We start from the raw sequence: 13,956 nt of genomic DNA on the forward strand, positions 1-13,956 counted from the left end.
ATAAGTGTCTATCACTTATTTCTAAATATTTTTTCTTTGTATATTATGGAACGAAATAATCCCCACAGACATGGTGTCCGGACCAGAGGTAATTCGGGCTACAGTTTGGAGGGACTCGTTAATATCAGCAACGTCTATAGCAGTGTATGGTATTCATACGTAATTTGGTTTATCGCCTCGTGAACAGCCAGGGTCATTTGGCCGGGGTCTCCTTGTAGTAGTTGGTGACTACCTTACTGAAAAACATACGGGAGGCCCGTCGTATGCAATCGAGATCAAATTATGAGAAAGGTTTTTTTTTTCGATTTGGTCACCACAAGAATCAAAATAAGAATGAAACTTGCGGAAACAAACAAAGGTAAAAAAAATAGCAAAATTATGAATCGGAAAACAATTATGTATTTATTTCCCCCCTCTGTGATACCTGCAGAGTGCGGGAAAAGGATGGGCTTGTTTAAACAACAAATTCACAAAATCATTTGGCTATGCCGGACCAGTTCTAAATCGAGACGAGTGGGTGGTTTCGTAAATCTTTAACACTAAGCTCTTTGATTGTCATCCCATACACATTTTGATGTTCTAGAAATGTAGGATTTGACTTGTTGATTTGTTTGTCATCTCGACACTTCACACCTCACTATACGCTTAAGTATGGCAAACCAAGCTGTCGTTTATTCATGGAGTAATGCTGATCCAGTACTTGGCTCAATTAGATAAGACTTTATATATATATATTATATATTTTGTTTCTTTATAAGATATTTTATTCATTACATATCTTATTTCTTAGTAAGACATCTTATTGTTTATAAGATAATCTCTGATTTAGAGGTATATTGAATATACATGTATTTTGGTTATTATGTCATACATCTTGAAAAACCATCTAGGATTTGATAAAATAGTTCTATTTTCGATCAATTTCAATTCAAAAAATATTTTATTATTCCAAATATATACAAATACATGTTCAATATACATACAATCAATAAACCTAATTATATTAGAAATTTAAATATTATTTATGTATATTATTATCATTTGTTATGTTTGTTTTTTTTTAAATATTTATATATATGAAATAATAGGATCATACAACAGGATTACCCTATATAAGTCTTTTCGATCAATTTCATTATACTACTCAAATGTTTCATATTACTTTTTTTAACGTTTTCTATAATGGTGCAATTAAACTTTCAAACTCGATCCAATAGAATTCCTTTTGATCGACAGAGAGCGTATTTCACTTTTCGTTAACAATAAAATGAAACGGAATAGATGTCAAAAATTGAGAAGGAATACATGCCCTGGAGATTCGATAAATCTCGTCAATAGATAGCTGAGATGGGTTTTTTCTTCTTGTTTCTGCATTTCACAACCTTATATAGCATCGACGGAAATTGACGAACATAGCCGATGTGAAAAGCACGTGCACCATGCCCCGAAGACGTATTGACTACCATTGGCGTAGAAAGGTGAGTTTCTAACGATTTGCGTATCATGTCTGGATTTTGTTGTTTTACACAGATTGTGTGAGTGAACAGGTTGTCGCGTGAATTGTTCAATATGTGACGGAATAAAATGAAGATTCATTTTACACGGTAAAATTTAACGGTGTGTGATTAGGTCACAAGTCACGGTGGAATAATGCTTGTGTCGGGTAGATCAATGGTCGAAATGTTATTCGAGTCCTGTACGTTGACGAACTGACAAATTACATTAAGATGACGTTGTCCATGTGAAACAGCTATCCTATGGACACAACTAGGATGTATATTCCATGGCAACTGTATCAAAGCTTTCTTTGAAATTCTTGAAATATTTGGCACCGTCTAGTATGTATTTCCAGAAGTTATCGCCCTTGCTTAGCATCTCTTTAATCAAGTATCTATACTAATTGGTAAATAATATTATGCATATTACATATCACTTTGTGCTGCATTCCTCTGCGTGACAAATACAGAAATTTTAAATGAGATGTTACACATGACATTTTTTTGCATGCTTGTGTAAGTTCACCTTAGAGAGTACTGACCTAAGGATGTATACATGTATATTAGAAGTTAGAACAAGATCCACAGAGGGCTAAACTGCTCTCATGGATAGTAAGGAACATTAGCAAAATGAGTACCCCATGTCTTATGAACCCTGTGGAGATTCTCGAATGTTGATATATTTTAACCTTGAAAAGAGGCAAGGTCATTTACATGGGGACATTTTATAGTATGTGCCAGTAACTACTAACCCACTAAGAAGAATCAGAGATTCTCATTTTTACATATTTCACCCCTGTGACCTTGACAAAGGGTCAAGTTCATTCATATGAAGAAGTTTTATGGCATTCTCCTAGGTACCAACTATGAATTATTTGTTAGCCAGAAATGAGTAACCTGCGAGTTCTGTAACTTAGATGATTTTAAAACAATTGACCCATGTGACCTTGAGATAGACAAGATTATTTATATTGGGCCACGCCAAATTAATGAGTTGTTCTTTGGAAAATCGGAAAAATAAAAAGGGAGCGAGTGAGCAAATTTTTTTTTTTTTTGCCGGAAATTTCATTTAGAGATTTTAAGAGGCGAAGCGTCCTGATGTCGTGAGAGCGATACATTTTTTTAAACTTGTATATTAATCCAGATTTCATGCACAAATAACTAAAAAAAACAATAATTTGCATTTTTAAAAATCCAACAACTATTTATGGACATACTGTTTCTGGATAAAATTATGCTTGCGCATTTATAAAAAAAAAAAAAAAAAAACATATAAAAAGGCAGAATATTGGTGAATCAGAGGAATGTTTTTGAAGAATTCACAAATGTGAAATATTAAATAGTTGACTCAAATAACCCATTTATCTGTATCCTTTCATTTCTTCCTTTTCGATTTCATTATATGGAATGGGTACCAGTCATATTCTGACTACATCTACAGTCTACAGCTAATGACATGGAAAATATGGCAGCTTTTATAGGAATTAAAAGCATATTGGTATACATATGACACTGGAAATGATGTAATTACATTAGATGGAGTATTTCTAAATAGATAATCCCCCCAATGTAAAGACCAAACTAGGCCAGGGATGGTGATAAAGATGGGGGTGAGGATAAAGAGTAGGGATTGGGATAAGGGGTGGTGATTGGGATGTGGATGCAGATGAGGAGTGGGGCTGGGATGAGGGGTGGGGCTGGGATGAGATTGGAGATGAGTGGAAGAAATGTATTTAGAAATGAAGAGTGGGGATGGTAATGGGAAAGGGGAAGGGGATAAGTATGATAAGTATTAAGGGTAAGGGGGTGGGGGGTGAGAATAGGGATGTGGATGTAGATGAGGGGTGGGGCTGGTAATTGAAAATGGGAAAGGGATAAGGAGTAGGGATAAGGATGAGGTTGTGGATGCAGATGCAGGGTTAGATTGGAGATGAAGGGTGGGAATGGGAATGAAGGTGGGGAAGGGGATAAGGTGTAGGGGTGGGGACGGTAATGAAGGTGGGGAAGGGGATAAGGTGTAGGGGTGGGGATGGGAATGAAGGTGGGGAAGGGGATAAGGTGTAGGGGTGGGGACGGGAATGAAGGTGGGGAAGGGGATAAGGTGTAGGGGTAGGGACGGGAATGAAGGTGGGGAAGGGGATAAGGTGTAGGGGTGGGGACGGGAATGAAGGTGGGAAGGGGATAAGGTGTAGGGGTGGGGACGGGAATGAAGGTGGGAAGGGGATAAGGTGTAGGGGTGGGGACGGGAATGAAGGTGGGAAGGGGATAAGGTGTAGGGGTGGGGATGGGAATGAAGGTGGGGAAGGGGATAAGGTGTAGGGGTGGGGACGGGAATGAAGGTGGGAAGGGGATAAGGTGTAGGGGTGGGGATGGGAATGAAGGTGGGGAAGGGGATAAGGTGTAGGGGTGGGGACGGGAATGAATGTGGGGAAGGGGATAAGGTGTAGGGGTGGGGACGGGAATGAAGGTGGGGAAGGGGATAAGGTGTAGGGGTGGGGACGGGAATGAAGGTGGGAAGGGGATAAGGTGTAGGGGTGGGGACGGGAATGATGGTGGGGAAGGGGATAAGGTGTAGGGGTGGGGACGGGAATGAAGGTGGGAAGGAGATAAGGTGTAGGGGTGGGGACGGGAATGAAGGTGGGAAGGGGATAAGGTTTAGGGGTGGGGACAGGAATGAAGGTGGGAAAGGGATAAGGTGTAGGGGTAGGGACAGGAATGAAGGTGGGAAGGGGATAAGGTGTAGGGGTAGGGACAGGAATGAAGGTGGGGAAGGGGATAAGGTGTAGGGGTGGGGACGGGAATGAAGGTGGGAAGGGGATAAGGTGTAGGGGTGGGAATGGGAATGAAGGTGGGGAAGAGGATAAGGTGTAGGGGTAGGGACCGGAATGAAGGTTGGGAAGGGGATAAGGTGTAGGGGTGGGGACGGGAATGAAGGTGGGGAAGGGGATAAGGTGTAGGGGTGGGAATGGGAATGAAGGTGGGAAGGGGATAAGGTGTAGGGGTGGGGACGGGAAGGAAGGTAGGGAAGGGGATAAGGTGTAGGGGTGGGGACGGGAATGAGGTGGGGAAGGGGATAAGGTATAAGGTTGGGGATGGAAATGAAGGTGGGAAGGGGATAAGGTGTAGGGGTAGGGACGGGAATGAAGGTGGGAAGGGGATAAGGTGTAGGGGTGGGGATGGGAATGAAGGTGGGGAAGGGGATAAGGTGTAGGGGTGGGGATGGGAATGAAGGTGGGAAGGGGATAAGGTGTAGGGGTAGGGACGGGAATGAAGGTGGGAAGGGGATAATGTGTAGGGGTGGGGACGGGAATGAAGGTGGGGAAGGGGATAAGGTATAAGGTTGGGGACAGGAATGAAGGTGGGAAGGGGGTAAGGTGTAGGCGTGGGGACGGGAATGAAGGTGGGAAGGGGATAAGGTGTAGGGGTAGGGACGGGAATGAAGGTGGGAAGGGGATAAGGTGTAGGGGTGGGGACGGGAATGAAGGTGGGAAGGGAGATAGGTTTAGGGGGGGGACAGAATGAAGGGTTGGGGGAAGGGATAAGGTGTAATGAAGGTGGGAAGGGGATAAGGTGTAGGGGTGGGGAGGGGAATGAAGGTGGGAAGGGGATAAGGTTAGTGTAGGGGTGGGAATGGGAATGAAGGTGGGGACGAGGATAAGTTGTAGTGGTGGGGATGGGAATTGCAGGTGGGAAGGGGATGAAGGTGTAGGGGCGTGGGGACGGGAATGAATGTGGGAAGGGGAGATAAGGTTTAGGGGCGGGATGGGAATGAAGGTGGGAAGGGGATAGGTTTAGGGGGGTAGGACCGGAAATTCAGGTGGAGCAGGGGATAAGGTATAAGGTTGGGGATGGGAATGAAGGTGGGAGGGGAATAAGGGTGTTAGGGGTGGGGAGGGAATGAAGGTGGGAAGGGGATAAGGGTAGGGGTAGGGACCGGAATGAAGGTGGGAAGGGGATAAGGTGTAGGGGTGGGGACGGGAAGGAAGGTGGGGAAGGGGATAAGGTGTAGGGGTAGGGACGGGAATGAAGGTGGGGAAGGGGATAAGGTATAAGGTTGGGGATGGGAATGAAGGTGGGAAGGGGATAAGGTGTAGGGGTAGGGACGGGAATGAAGGTGGGAAGGGGATAAGGTGTAGGGGTGGGGACGGGAATGAAGGTGGGAAGGGGATAAGGTGTAGGGGTGGGGATGGGAATGAAGGTGGGGAAGGGGATAAGGTGTAGGGGTGGGGACGGGAATGATGGTGGGGAAGGGGATAAGGTGTAGGGGTGGGGATGGGAATGAAGGTGGGAATGGGATAAGGTGTAGGGGTAGGGACGGGAATGAAGGTAGGGAAGGGGATAAGGTATAAGGGTGGGGACGGGAATGAAGGTGGGGAAGGGGATAAGGTGTGGGGATGGGAATGAAGGTGGGAAGGGGATAAGGTGTAGGGGTAGGGACGGGAATGAAGTAGGGAAGGGGATAAGGTATAAGGTTGGGGACGGGAATGAAGGTGGGGAAGGGGATAAGGTGTAGGGGTGGGGAATGGGAATGAAGGTGGGGGGAAGGGGATAAGGTGTAGGGGTGGGGACGGGAATGAAGGTGGGAAGGGGATAAGGTGTAGGGGTGGGGATGCCCTTGGATGAGGATGTGTGGTTGGGATGAGGATTAAGATGAGGTATGAAGATGAAGGGTGGGGATTTGGATAAGGGATAGGGATGGGATGGGTGGGGTGGGGATGGGAAAGGATTTGAGGGTGCAATTTCTTGCTAAACACTGTTGGGCATGTTAGATATGTTCAAAACAATTTAGATTTTACAAATAAGGCCACATTAATCAAGTTTCCATTGCAATGAAGGAACAACATACCATTGACAGCTGATTTTGTAACCTTACATCTGACCTGTATGGAAACATGACAATGGTTAAACTTAGTGATTTCCATATGATCAAAAAGGTCATTTAACTTGAATATTTGAACCTTCATTTCTCTACAGTGATATTCACTGGAGTAAATCAGAGCAGCATCCTGGATCGTCGGCTTCTTTGACAACATTTTCCATTATGGAAAGTCCGGTGGCTGGAAATGATGGAGACTCTGTTGTCATCAGTGGCATTTCCTGTCGCCTTCCTGGCGCTGACAATATGGCAGAGTTTCGTAGAAGTCTATGGCAAGGAGAAAACAATGTATCGGCAAACCAGCGCTGGACAAAAGGTAATTTACTCATTAAATACCTTAGTACATGCAATGAAAATTTTATCAATATTAAATTTTGCCAAATTTAGCTTAACTGGTTCAAAGTGCTAAATGAGCTTGTGCCATGGTGCTGCATCTAATATGTGTCAATTTCAGCTTTTCCTTTGAAAGGCTATTTATCTAGAATCAAAGAAAATTAATTTGGCTTGGTACTTCTCTGGGCCCAGGATACTAGTGGGTATGGTGTAGGGGCCCAATAGGGGAATTAGGGGTAATACTGTGAGAAAAACTACTGGTTTGCGTAAACTAAAGCAATAAAATAAACTGATACCAGACTAACAAGAATCAAAGTTTCACCCAATTCATTAAAAAAAGTGGCAAGCTGCAATTTAAAAATTCTAAATGATAATTTGGCAATATTTTCTAATGATTTATGTTTTTGACTCCAGATTTACCAGATGGAACCCCTAACAAGATGGGGGTATTACATGATCTAGGAAAATTTGATGCAGGATTTTTCAGTGTGAATCCCAAGATTGCAGATGTGATGGACCCCCAACTGAGGATGTTGTTAGAGTTAACACAGGAAGCCATTGTGGATGCAGGTGTGTACTCTTTTGTCTCTGAACATTCATTAGTTTGGCAGGATCAAGCATCATTATCTTGAAAATATGAAGAAATCTGTCATAGGCTTAGTTATAATTGAAGCTACCCTTACAAGATTGAGAAATCATTATACCTGCTATATGATAGAAGTTATATTGGTTGTGTCATATAACGCCTATCATGTTTACTTTACCAACCTGAAGAAGATTATACCTACTGATAATCACATTGTGTTGTAAGAGAAAACAAGGATAAGTACAGGTAAAAATGGTTGCATTTTAAAATGTTTAGTATCTAGTCTTTACTGAAGGCATATCAGTTTAAATTTTAAAGATATAAGTAAAAGATAAATGGGTTAATATTTTACTGATCTAAAACAATGAGCAATTAAGTTATGACTTTTTCATGAGAACAGGTGTGGATCCTGTCCAGCTGAAGGGCTCGGACACAGGGGTGTATGTGGCCTGTGGGCTGTCGGAGAATATGGAGGCATTCAGTACAAACCAAGATCACATCTATGCCTACAATCCAATAGGGAATGCTCCTGCTATGTTCGCCAACAGAATTTCTTTTGCGTTTGATTTCAAAGGTAAGGACAAGTATTGTTCTAACCTTTCTATTTTGATGAAAGAGTTTAAACTGCTGGAGCATTTTCATCATCAAAGGATCCCCATTTCAATATGCAATTCTCACTTACACCATTAGAATGATGTCATGCTTTCAGCAACTATGATTGGTTCAGACAAAAACAATTGACCAATCACTGGGCTGATGTCTGCCCTTTGGAGACACTATGCTAAAACAAAGATGACCTGTTATTCCTTCCTGATGCTTCATGTCTCCACTTAAGTATGTAGGATTCTGCTACAGTTTATTGACTAGTCAACCTATGATTTTCACAAGGTTTTGCATACAAATAAAGTAAATTTTTCCTGACATTGAATATATAGAGGGTGGGAACCTTTGATTTTGGAATTGAATTGTTCAAATTGGTTAAAGTGTTAAAATCTAAAACATGAACTCCTCAAAGAATCCTAATGCCTTTAAGGCCTTGAGGCATGTCACCAACTTGGGTGAAATTTCAGATAGATTTTGTCACAAAGTCACAGAGGTAGTTGTTCTATACATTTATTAAAAAGACAACAAGGCAGGTGTTGTAATATATAAATATATTGTGTAGATGTTATGGCACTAAATAAAGACCAGGCACGATATTGAAAATCACTGGTTAAATGTGTTAAAACTAAAACAATTGCTTTCAAAGACCCATATTGCCTATAGCTTTCTAAAACTAAAACAATTGCTTTCAAAGACCCATATTGCCTGTAGCTTTCTAAAACTAAAGCAATTGCTTTCAAAGACCCATATTGCCTATAGCTTTCTAAAACTAAAGCAATTGCTTTCAAAGACCCATATTGCCTATAGTTTTCTGCTGAGGTGTATGTTTGTTAAAAGTTGAAATATTTTTTTATTGATCAAAAAGTAAATAGGAAAGTACATCTGGTGTCCTCACATATGCGGAGATATATCCTACACTCATCAATAGAATTATCAAATAACAAACCCAACATGATGGCATAGTCTTGTTGTTGGATAAGATTAGCGACATCTTACTCTTAAATATACTAAACACAAACCCATTACATTGTAGGAGCTAGTTATGCCTTGAGAAATGGTCATACAAGTGGACTTGTGGCTTTGGACCGTGGACTGATGGCCCTAAGGACTGGTCAGTGCCAGGCAGCAGTTGTAGCTGGCTGTAACCTCTGCCTCAAGGCCACAACCTCCACCCAGCTGCACAGGAATGGCCTTCTCTCATCACATGGTCTCTGTAACTGTTTCGATGAAAAAGGTCAGCACAGAAAATTGATCTCTGTTTGAAGATTGGACAGCAAATACTTAAACATGCAGAGAACAAAGCTTACTTGGAGCCAACAAATTGATTTATGCCTAAATCTATTTAAATTCAAAATAAATTTTTAAATGATTATGCCTTTAAATAGATTTAGAATCAATTTAAAAATGATTAAAATTGATGTATAAGGTCTACAATATATAAACCACCTGATAGATAGGATACAATTGATCATTATGATATAGTTTGGCTGTAGGATGCTGTATATTTTCAATGAGAACAGGTGTTATAAAACAATTTAGGTACGTAACAATGACCCGAGTTGAGCATGACGTTACATGGTGATATTTGGTTGCAACAGAAATTGAGTATGAGGTTCTGGTTTCTGGTTGTAGCAAATGGACTTGTGAGGAGTGAGGGTGTGGTGGCTGTATTTCTACAGAAACGGTCTTCAGCTAAGAGGATTTACTCTACTGTTATACATACAAGGGTGGCCTCCTACAGATCTCCATCCCCAAGTAAGACGTCATTTTGTGACAAAAAATACTTGGTTTACATTACGAAGGCAGCTTTCAGATTTGGTTACAAAATATACTAAACTGAAATGACCAATAGGTGGATTTCAGATTTCTGTTGTGTATTAACTATGATAAAAAAAAAAAGAAGGAAGAGGAATTATCTTACAAATATGATATTTTGTTATTCTCTTTGTTTACAGAATAGAATGAATGAAACATGTTGATTCTGGTGAAGTTTTCATTTCAATCCATGTTTAATGCTTGTCTTAGTGTAGTCAAATGTTTCGAATGTTAATTTTTTTTATGCTGACTTCCATGTTGTTTGCAGTGCTGCCCCCTAGTGTTGAGGAGCAGACAGAATTTTTACAGGGGGTGTATCAGGAAGCTGGCATATCTCCAGAGAAGGTGGCATATGTTGAAATGAGCGGTTGTTCTGTCGCTAAAGCAGAGGCACAAGAAATGAAGGCTTTAGTAAAGGTCATCAGGGGTCAGAGGTCAATGCCTCTTCTGATTGGTTCTGTAATTTCAAATGTTGGTCACACAGAAACTGTATCAGGTAAGTCACATCCGTAAAGAAGCTATAAAAGAAAGGAGAACCAACACTCCTGTTGTTTCAAATACGGGTAATGTTTCTGGATGGATGCCTTACAGTATTCAATTGAGATCCTGCCTATGTGATTAACATAATCTTTGAAAAAACATAGAATTCTCCGTTAAAGAAGGTATTTTGTTGAGAAGATATACCTGCCAACTCCACAAAACTTGTCAATATTTAGGAATTTTATAAGATATGTTGTATGCATTGAAGCTTACAGACCCCTTTTTGTCAAACTGTAGTGGACTATTGTAATTTTGGAATTGCAGATATCAAAGGAATGGATAAGAAAATAATTAGGATTAAGAATAATTAGCTGTTATGATGATTACTGTCTGTTCATGATATTTTTCTGGTAGACCTGGTGGGCCTTGCTAAACTAATACTGACAATGGAAGAAGATATCATTCCGCCAAACCTTCATGTCTGTACTGCCAACTGTGACCTAGCTACTACCCTCAGTGGCAAAGTCCAGGTAGTTGAGGAAAAGACACGGCTGCCTGGCAACAGTGGTATAGTGGCCTTAAATTCCTATGGACTTGGAAACCTATGTGCTCATGCAGTTTTTGCGGCACATAATCATCAGAAATCTGATTGTCACCCAGCAGAAAATCTGAGTCGGTTGTTCACATACTCAGGAAGGACAATAGAAGGCGTTGAATCTGTATTGAAGCTGGTACAAAGTAATGCCAGTAACGTACACCTCCAATACTTGCTGCAACAGACTTCCCATATGGCACCAGCACATCACCCTATACGTGGCTACATAGTGGTTAATTCTCAGGACGGACTGCAGGATATCAAGGTGAGGGTCAAATCATCATAAGTCCTAAAATGGTGAAACATCATGAACTGCTTCTTCTTGGTTTTAACATGTTTCTTTGGTTTTCCACGGTTTTTGGAAATGTTATAATGCACGGGATAGCAGCTAGAATTCTGAAAATAAAAATTGTGACTGATTGAAATAGAAAGGGTTTATTATCCCAAAGGTGTCATTCTTCAAAAAATGTTTGAAACATCAAATAAAGGAAAAACAGACAGCATCAAACAATATCTCATTGTATCCTTTGCTTAATATTGTAGAACTGCAAATCGGTGGTTGCTGAGCGACCATTGTGGCTGGTGTATTCTGGGATGGGTTCCCAGTGGCCTAAGATGGGTCGTGCAATGATGAAGTTTGAAGTTTTTCGTCAAGCAATTGAACGATGCGATACTGTCCTACAGAAACAAGGACTACATCTACAGAAGATGATAATGGAAGGGGAGGAGAATACTTATGACAGTGTCCTCCATTCCTTTGTAGCCCTAGCCTCTATACAGGTATACACACAACTTTCCTATACATAGGATCTATCTCTGAACAGAAAGAGAATGCAGAGGAATGTCACATATCCAAATCGTTTGAGGAACAATGTAACAACTTGTGTATCTGATCTCCTTGCAATTGCACAGTTCAGCAAACACAAGGTCACAAATGTGTTAAAAACTTGAAAAAATATCTTCTCATTAACCAACAGGCCTATAGAGGGTCATGATATTGGGTCAGTAGCATGCTTGGGTGAAAAGCCACCAAGTTGATTCCTTTAGTTGACATTATTTGTACCTTGACATACTTTGAAGGTAACAGGGATCAAATGTGTTAAAATCTTTTAAACAACTTCTACTTAGTAACCAAAAGGCCTAGGGTCAAGATATGGGACCAGTGGCATGATTGAATGAAGGGCTAATCTTATATATTTTAGAATTTTTCAACAAACTTAGCTGGCTCATGTATTGAAATGAAAAGGTATTAATTAAGCTAATTATTCACTAAAATGAAAGAACAGTTTCAAATTGCATAAAGTAGATGTTGAACAATACATTAATAGTAGGACTTTGTATACGTTCTTCCAAAACAGCCATTTGAAAAAATTAAAGACAAGTGTTGATTTTTTTTTCAATTACACGTACAAATGTTTCATTATCTCACAATTTACTGCAATGTATTGCAATTTACTGCAATTTTGGATAAAATATTGCAAAATTTCATAATGTTGAAATGATAACACTCACATCTACCTTCTTAGTAGAAGTTTGAGTAACTGAAAGTTTGGGGTTTGCAGCTTTCTTAATTGTACTACAGTGGAACCTCTATAAACTGAACATGCATGGGACATGGATATTTGTTCGGTTTACAGAGGGTTCGGTTTGGAGAAATTGATAAAAAAATAACCGGTCGAATTCCGGATATAATTTGTCGGGACGATGTTTTGTTATAACGTACTCGCGATCGGGCTTCTAGCTCTACTTGCATTGAGAAGATAAACAGACCGCCGTGCTTCAATGAAGTGTGGCATTGTTTCATAATTGTCGTGTTGATTATACACTAGGCCTACCATCATAATGCCCCCTTAGGGTATATATTGGATACCTGAACAAATCACCTACATGTATACGTAGGTCCTGAGACAATTAGGTTTCACTCGATGCCCGTCACAGGTGTTGTTTCACGGTTGACTGGCCAGACCTCGTGTCATACACGCTCAGGTCAGGCCGGTTTTCAGAAGTAATTTTTGGTATATTTTAACAGGAACTGGACACAAAATCGGTCCGGTGTTCGGAATTCAGAAGGATCAGTATTTGGAAGTTTTTTAACACTATAATAAAGAAGGACCAATTCCATACAATGACAATTCGTTCGGTATTCAGAGGTGTTCGGTTTTTAGAAGGTTTGGTTTTTGGAAGTTGCACTGTAACAAATATCAAGTTCAAGAAATCAGTCATAGCAGTTGTATTTTTAGCTCTAATCCATCAGGACTTGTAAACTTAGCTGATCTTGACAGAGAAGGTTATACTGAACTTAATTGACTTTTAAATTTATTCAGGTAGCTCTCACAGACATGTTGCTATGTATGGGTTTAAAACCAGACGGCATCTTGGGCCACTCTGTGGGAGAACTAGGATGTGGTTATGCTGACGGGTCAATGACTGCGGAGGAAACTGTTCTGGCTGCATACTGGAGAGGGCGCTGTGTGGAGGAGGCCAAGCTGCCACCAGGGGGCATGGCAGCAATTGGTAATGCTTCAATAGTGTGTTGATACATGTATATAAAATATAGGAAAACAAGATATTTTAGACAGAACCTACATTTACCTAGGTTCATTTCAGTTTGCCCCTAAAAAGTGAGCTTTGCCATCTAAATAAATTCATTTTCGACATAATTATGTGCTAAATGGTCAATCTAAGGCACCAGGAAAATCTAGGAATTCAAGGTTGTTATACTCGTAGAATCCTTTACAATATTCTAACTTTTCAAAGGCCTGACCTGGAAAGAGGCTACAGACCAGTGTCCTGAAGATGTAATACCAGCATGTCACAACTCCACAAACACCGTTACTGTGTCTGGTCCAGTTGATGCAGTGGCAGACTTCGTAGCCAAGCTCAAAGATCGTGGTGTGTTTGCCCGACAGGTCAATAGTGCAGGAGTTGCCTTTCATTCAAAAGACATGCTAAAGGTGGCACCTCTCCTCAAGTCTCGCCTATCTGAGGTAAGTAAACTGACACTAAATGTAGAATAAGTAACTCTCCTTAATATGAAAGGTAACTCTCCTGTCCACAAACACTCTATTATTTTCAAGGAGCTCTAGCTATTTTATGCTATTTTCTGGGATAGAATATGTCATGAAAAATATATATACATGTACAAAGAAAAACAAAACTAATACGGAAAATT

At 40.6% G+C, this 13,956-nt stretch overlaps 2 protein-coding genes across 2 annotated transcripts in view; both read left to right on the plus strand.

Moving 5' to 3' along the window:
* The first annotated feature begins 1,390 nt into the window (after positions 1 to 1,390).
* LOC117342147 (fatty acid synthase-like) lies at positions 1,391 to 11,070 on the plus strand. Its single transcript, XM_033904198.1, has 8 exons — positions 1,391 to 1,478; positions 6,471 to 6,688; positions 7,120 to 7,275; positions 7,692 to 7,865; positions 8,928 to 9,128; positions 9,527 to 9,649; positions 9,978 to 10,205; positions 10,604 to 11,070. Exons 2-8 carry the CDS (start codon positions 6,538 to 6,540, stop codon positions 11,068 to 11,070), a joined length of 1,500 nt encoding a protein of 499 aa, XP_033760089.1. The 5' UTR covers positions 1,391 to 1,478; positions 6,471 to 6,537.
* Positions 11,071 to 11,344: 274 nt separating this feature from the next.
* Positions 11,345 to 13,956, plus strand: part of LOC117332675 (fatty acid synthase-like) — a 29,749-nt gene continuing 27,137 nt past the window's right edge. The window contains exons 1-3 of the mRNA XM_033891675.1: positions 11,345 to 11,564; positions 13,109 to 13,298; positions 13,542 to 13,771. Coding sequence (XP_033747566.1) covers positions 11,379 to 11,564; positions 13,109 to 13,298; positions 13,542 to 13,771 — 606 coding nt within the window. The 5' untranslated portion in view covers positions 11,345 to 11,378. The remainder of the gene's footprint in view (positions 11,565 to 13,108; positions 13,299 to 13,541; positions 13,772 to 13,956) is intronic.

Source organism: Pecten maximus, chromosome 1, assembly GCF_902652985.1.
Source record: "Pecten maximus chromosome 1, xPecMax1.1, whole genome shotgun sequence".
Taxonomy (NCBI): domain Eukaryota; kingdom Metazoa; phylum Mollusca; class Bivalvia; order Pectinida; family Pectinidae; genus Pecten; species Pecten maximus.

Bases quoted from the DNA above. Each gene is read 5' to 3' on its own strand.
- LOC117342147 (XM_033904198.1), top strand. From the start codon at position 6,538: ATGGAAAGTCCGGTGGCTGGAAATGATGGAGACTCTGTTGTCATCAGT. The intron at 7,276-7,691 runs GTGTGTACTCTT...TCATGAGAACAG, and splicing joins GGAAGCCATTGTGGATGCAG to GTGTGGATCCTGTCCAGCTG. The intron at 9,129-9,526 runs GTCAGCACAGAA...TTCTGGTTGTAG, and splicing joins TAACTGTTTCGATGAAAAAG to CAAATGGACTTGTGAGGAGT.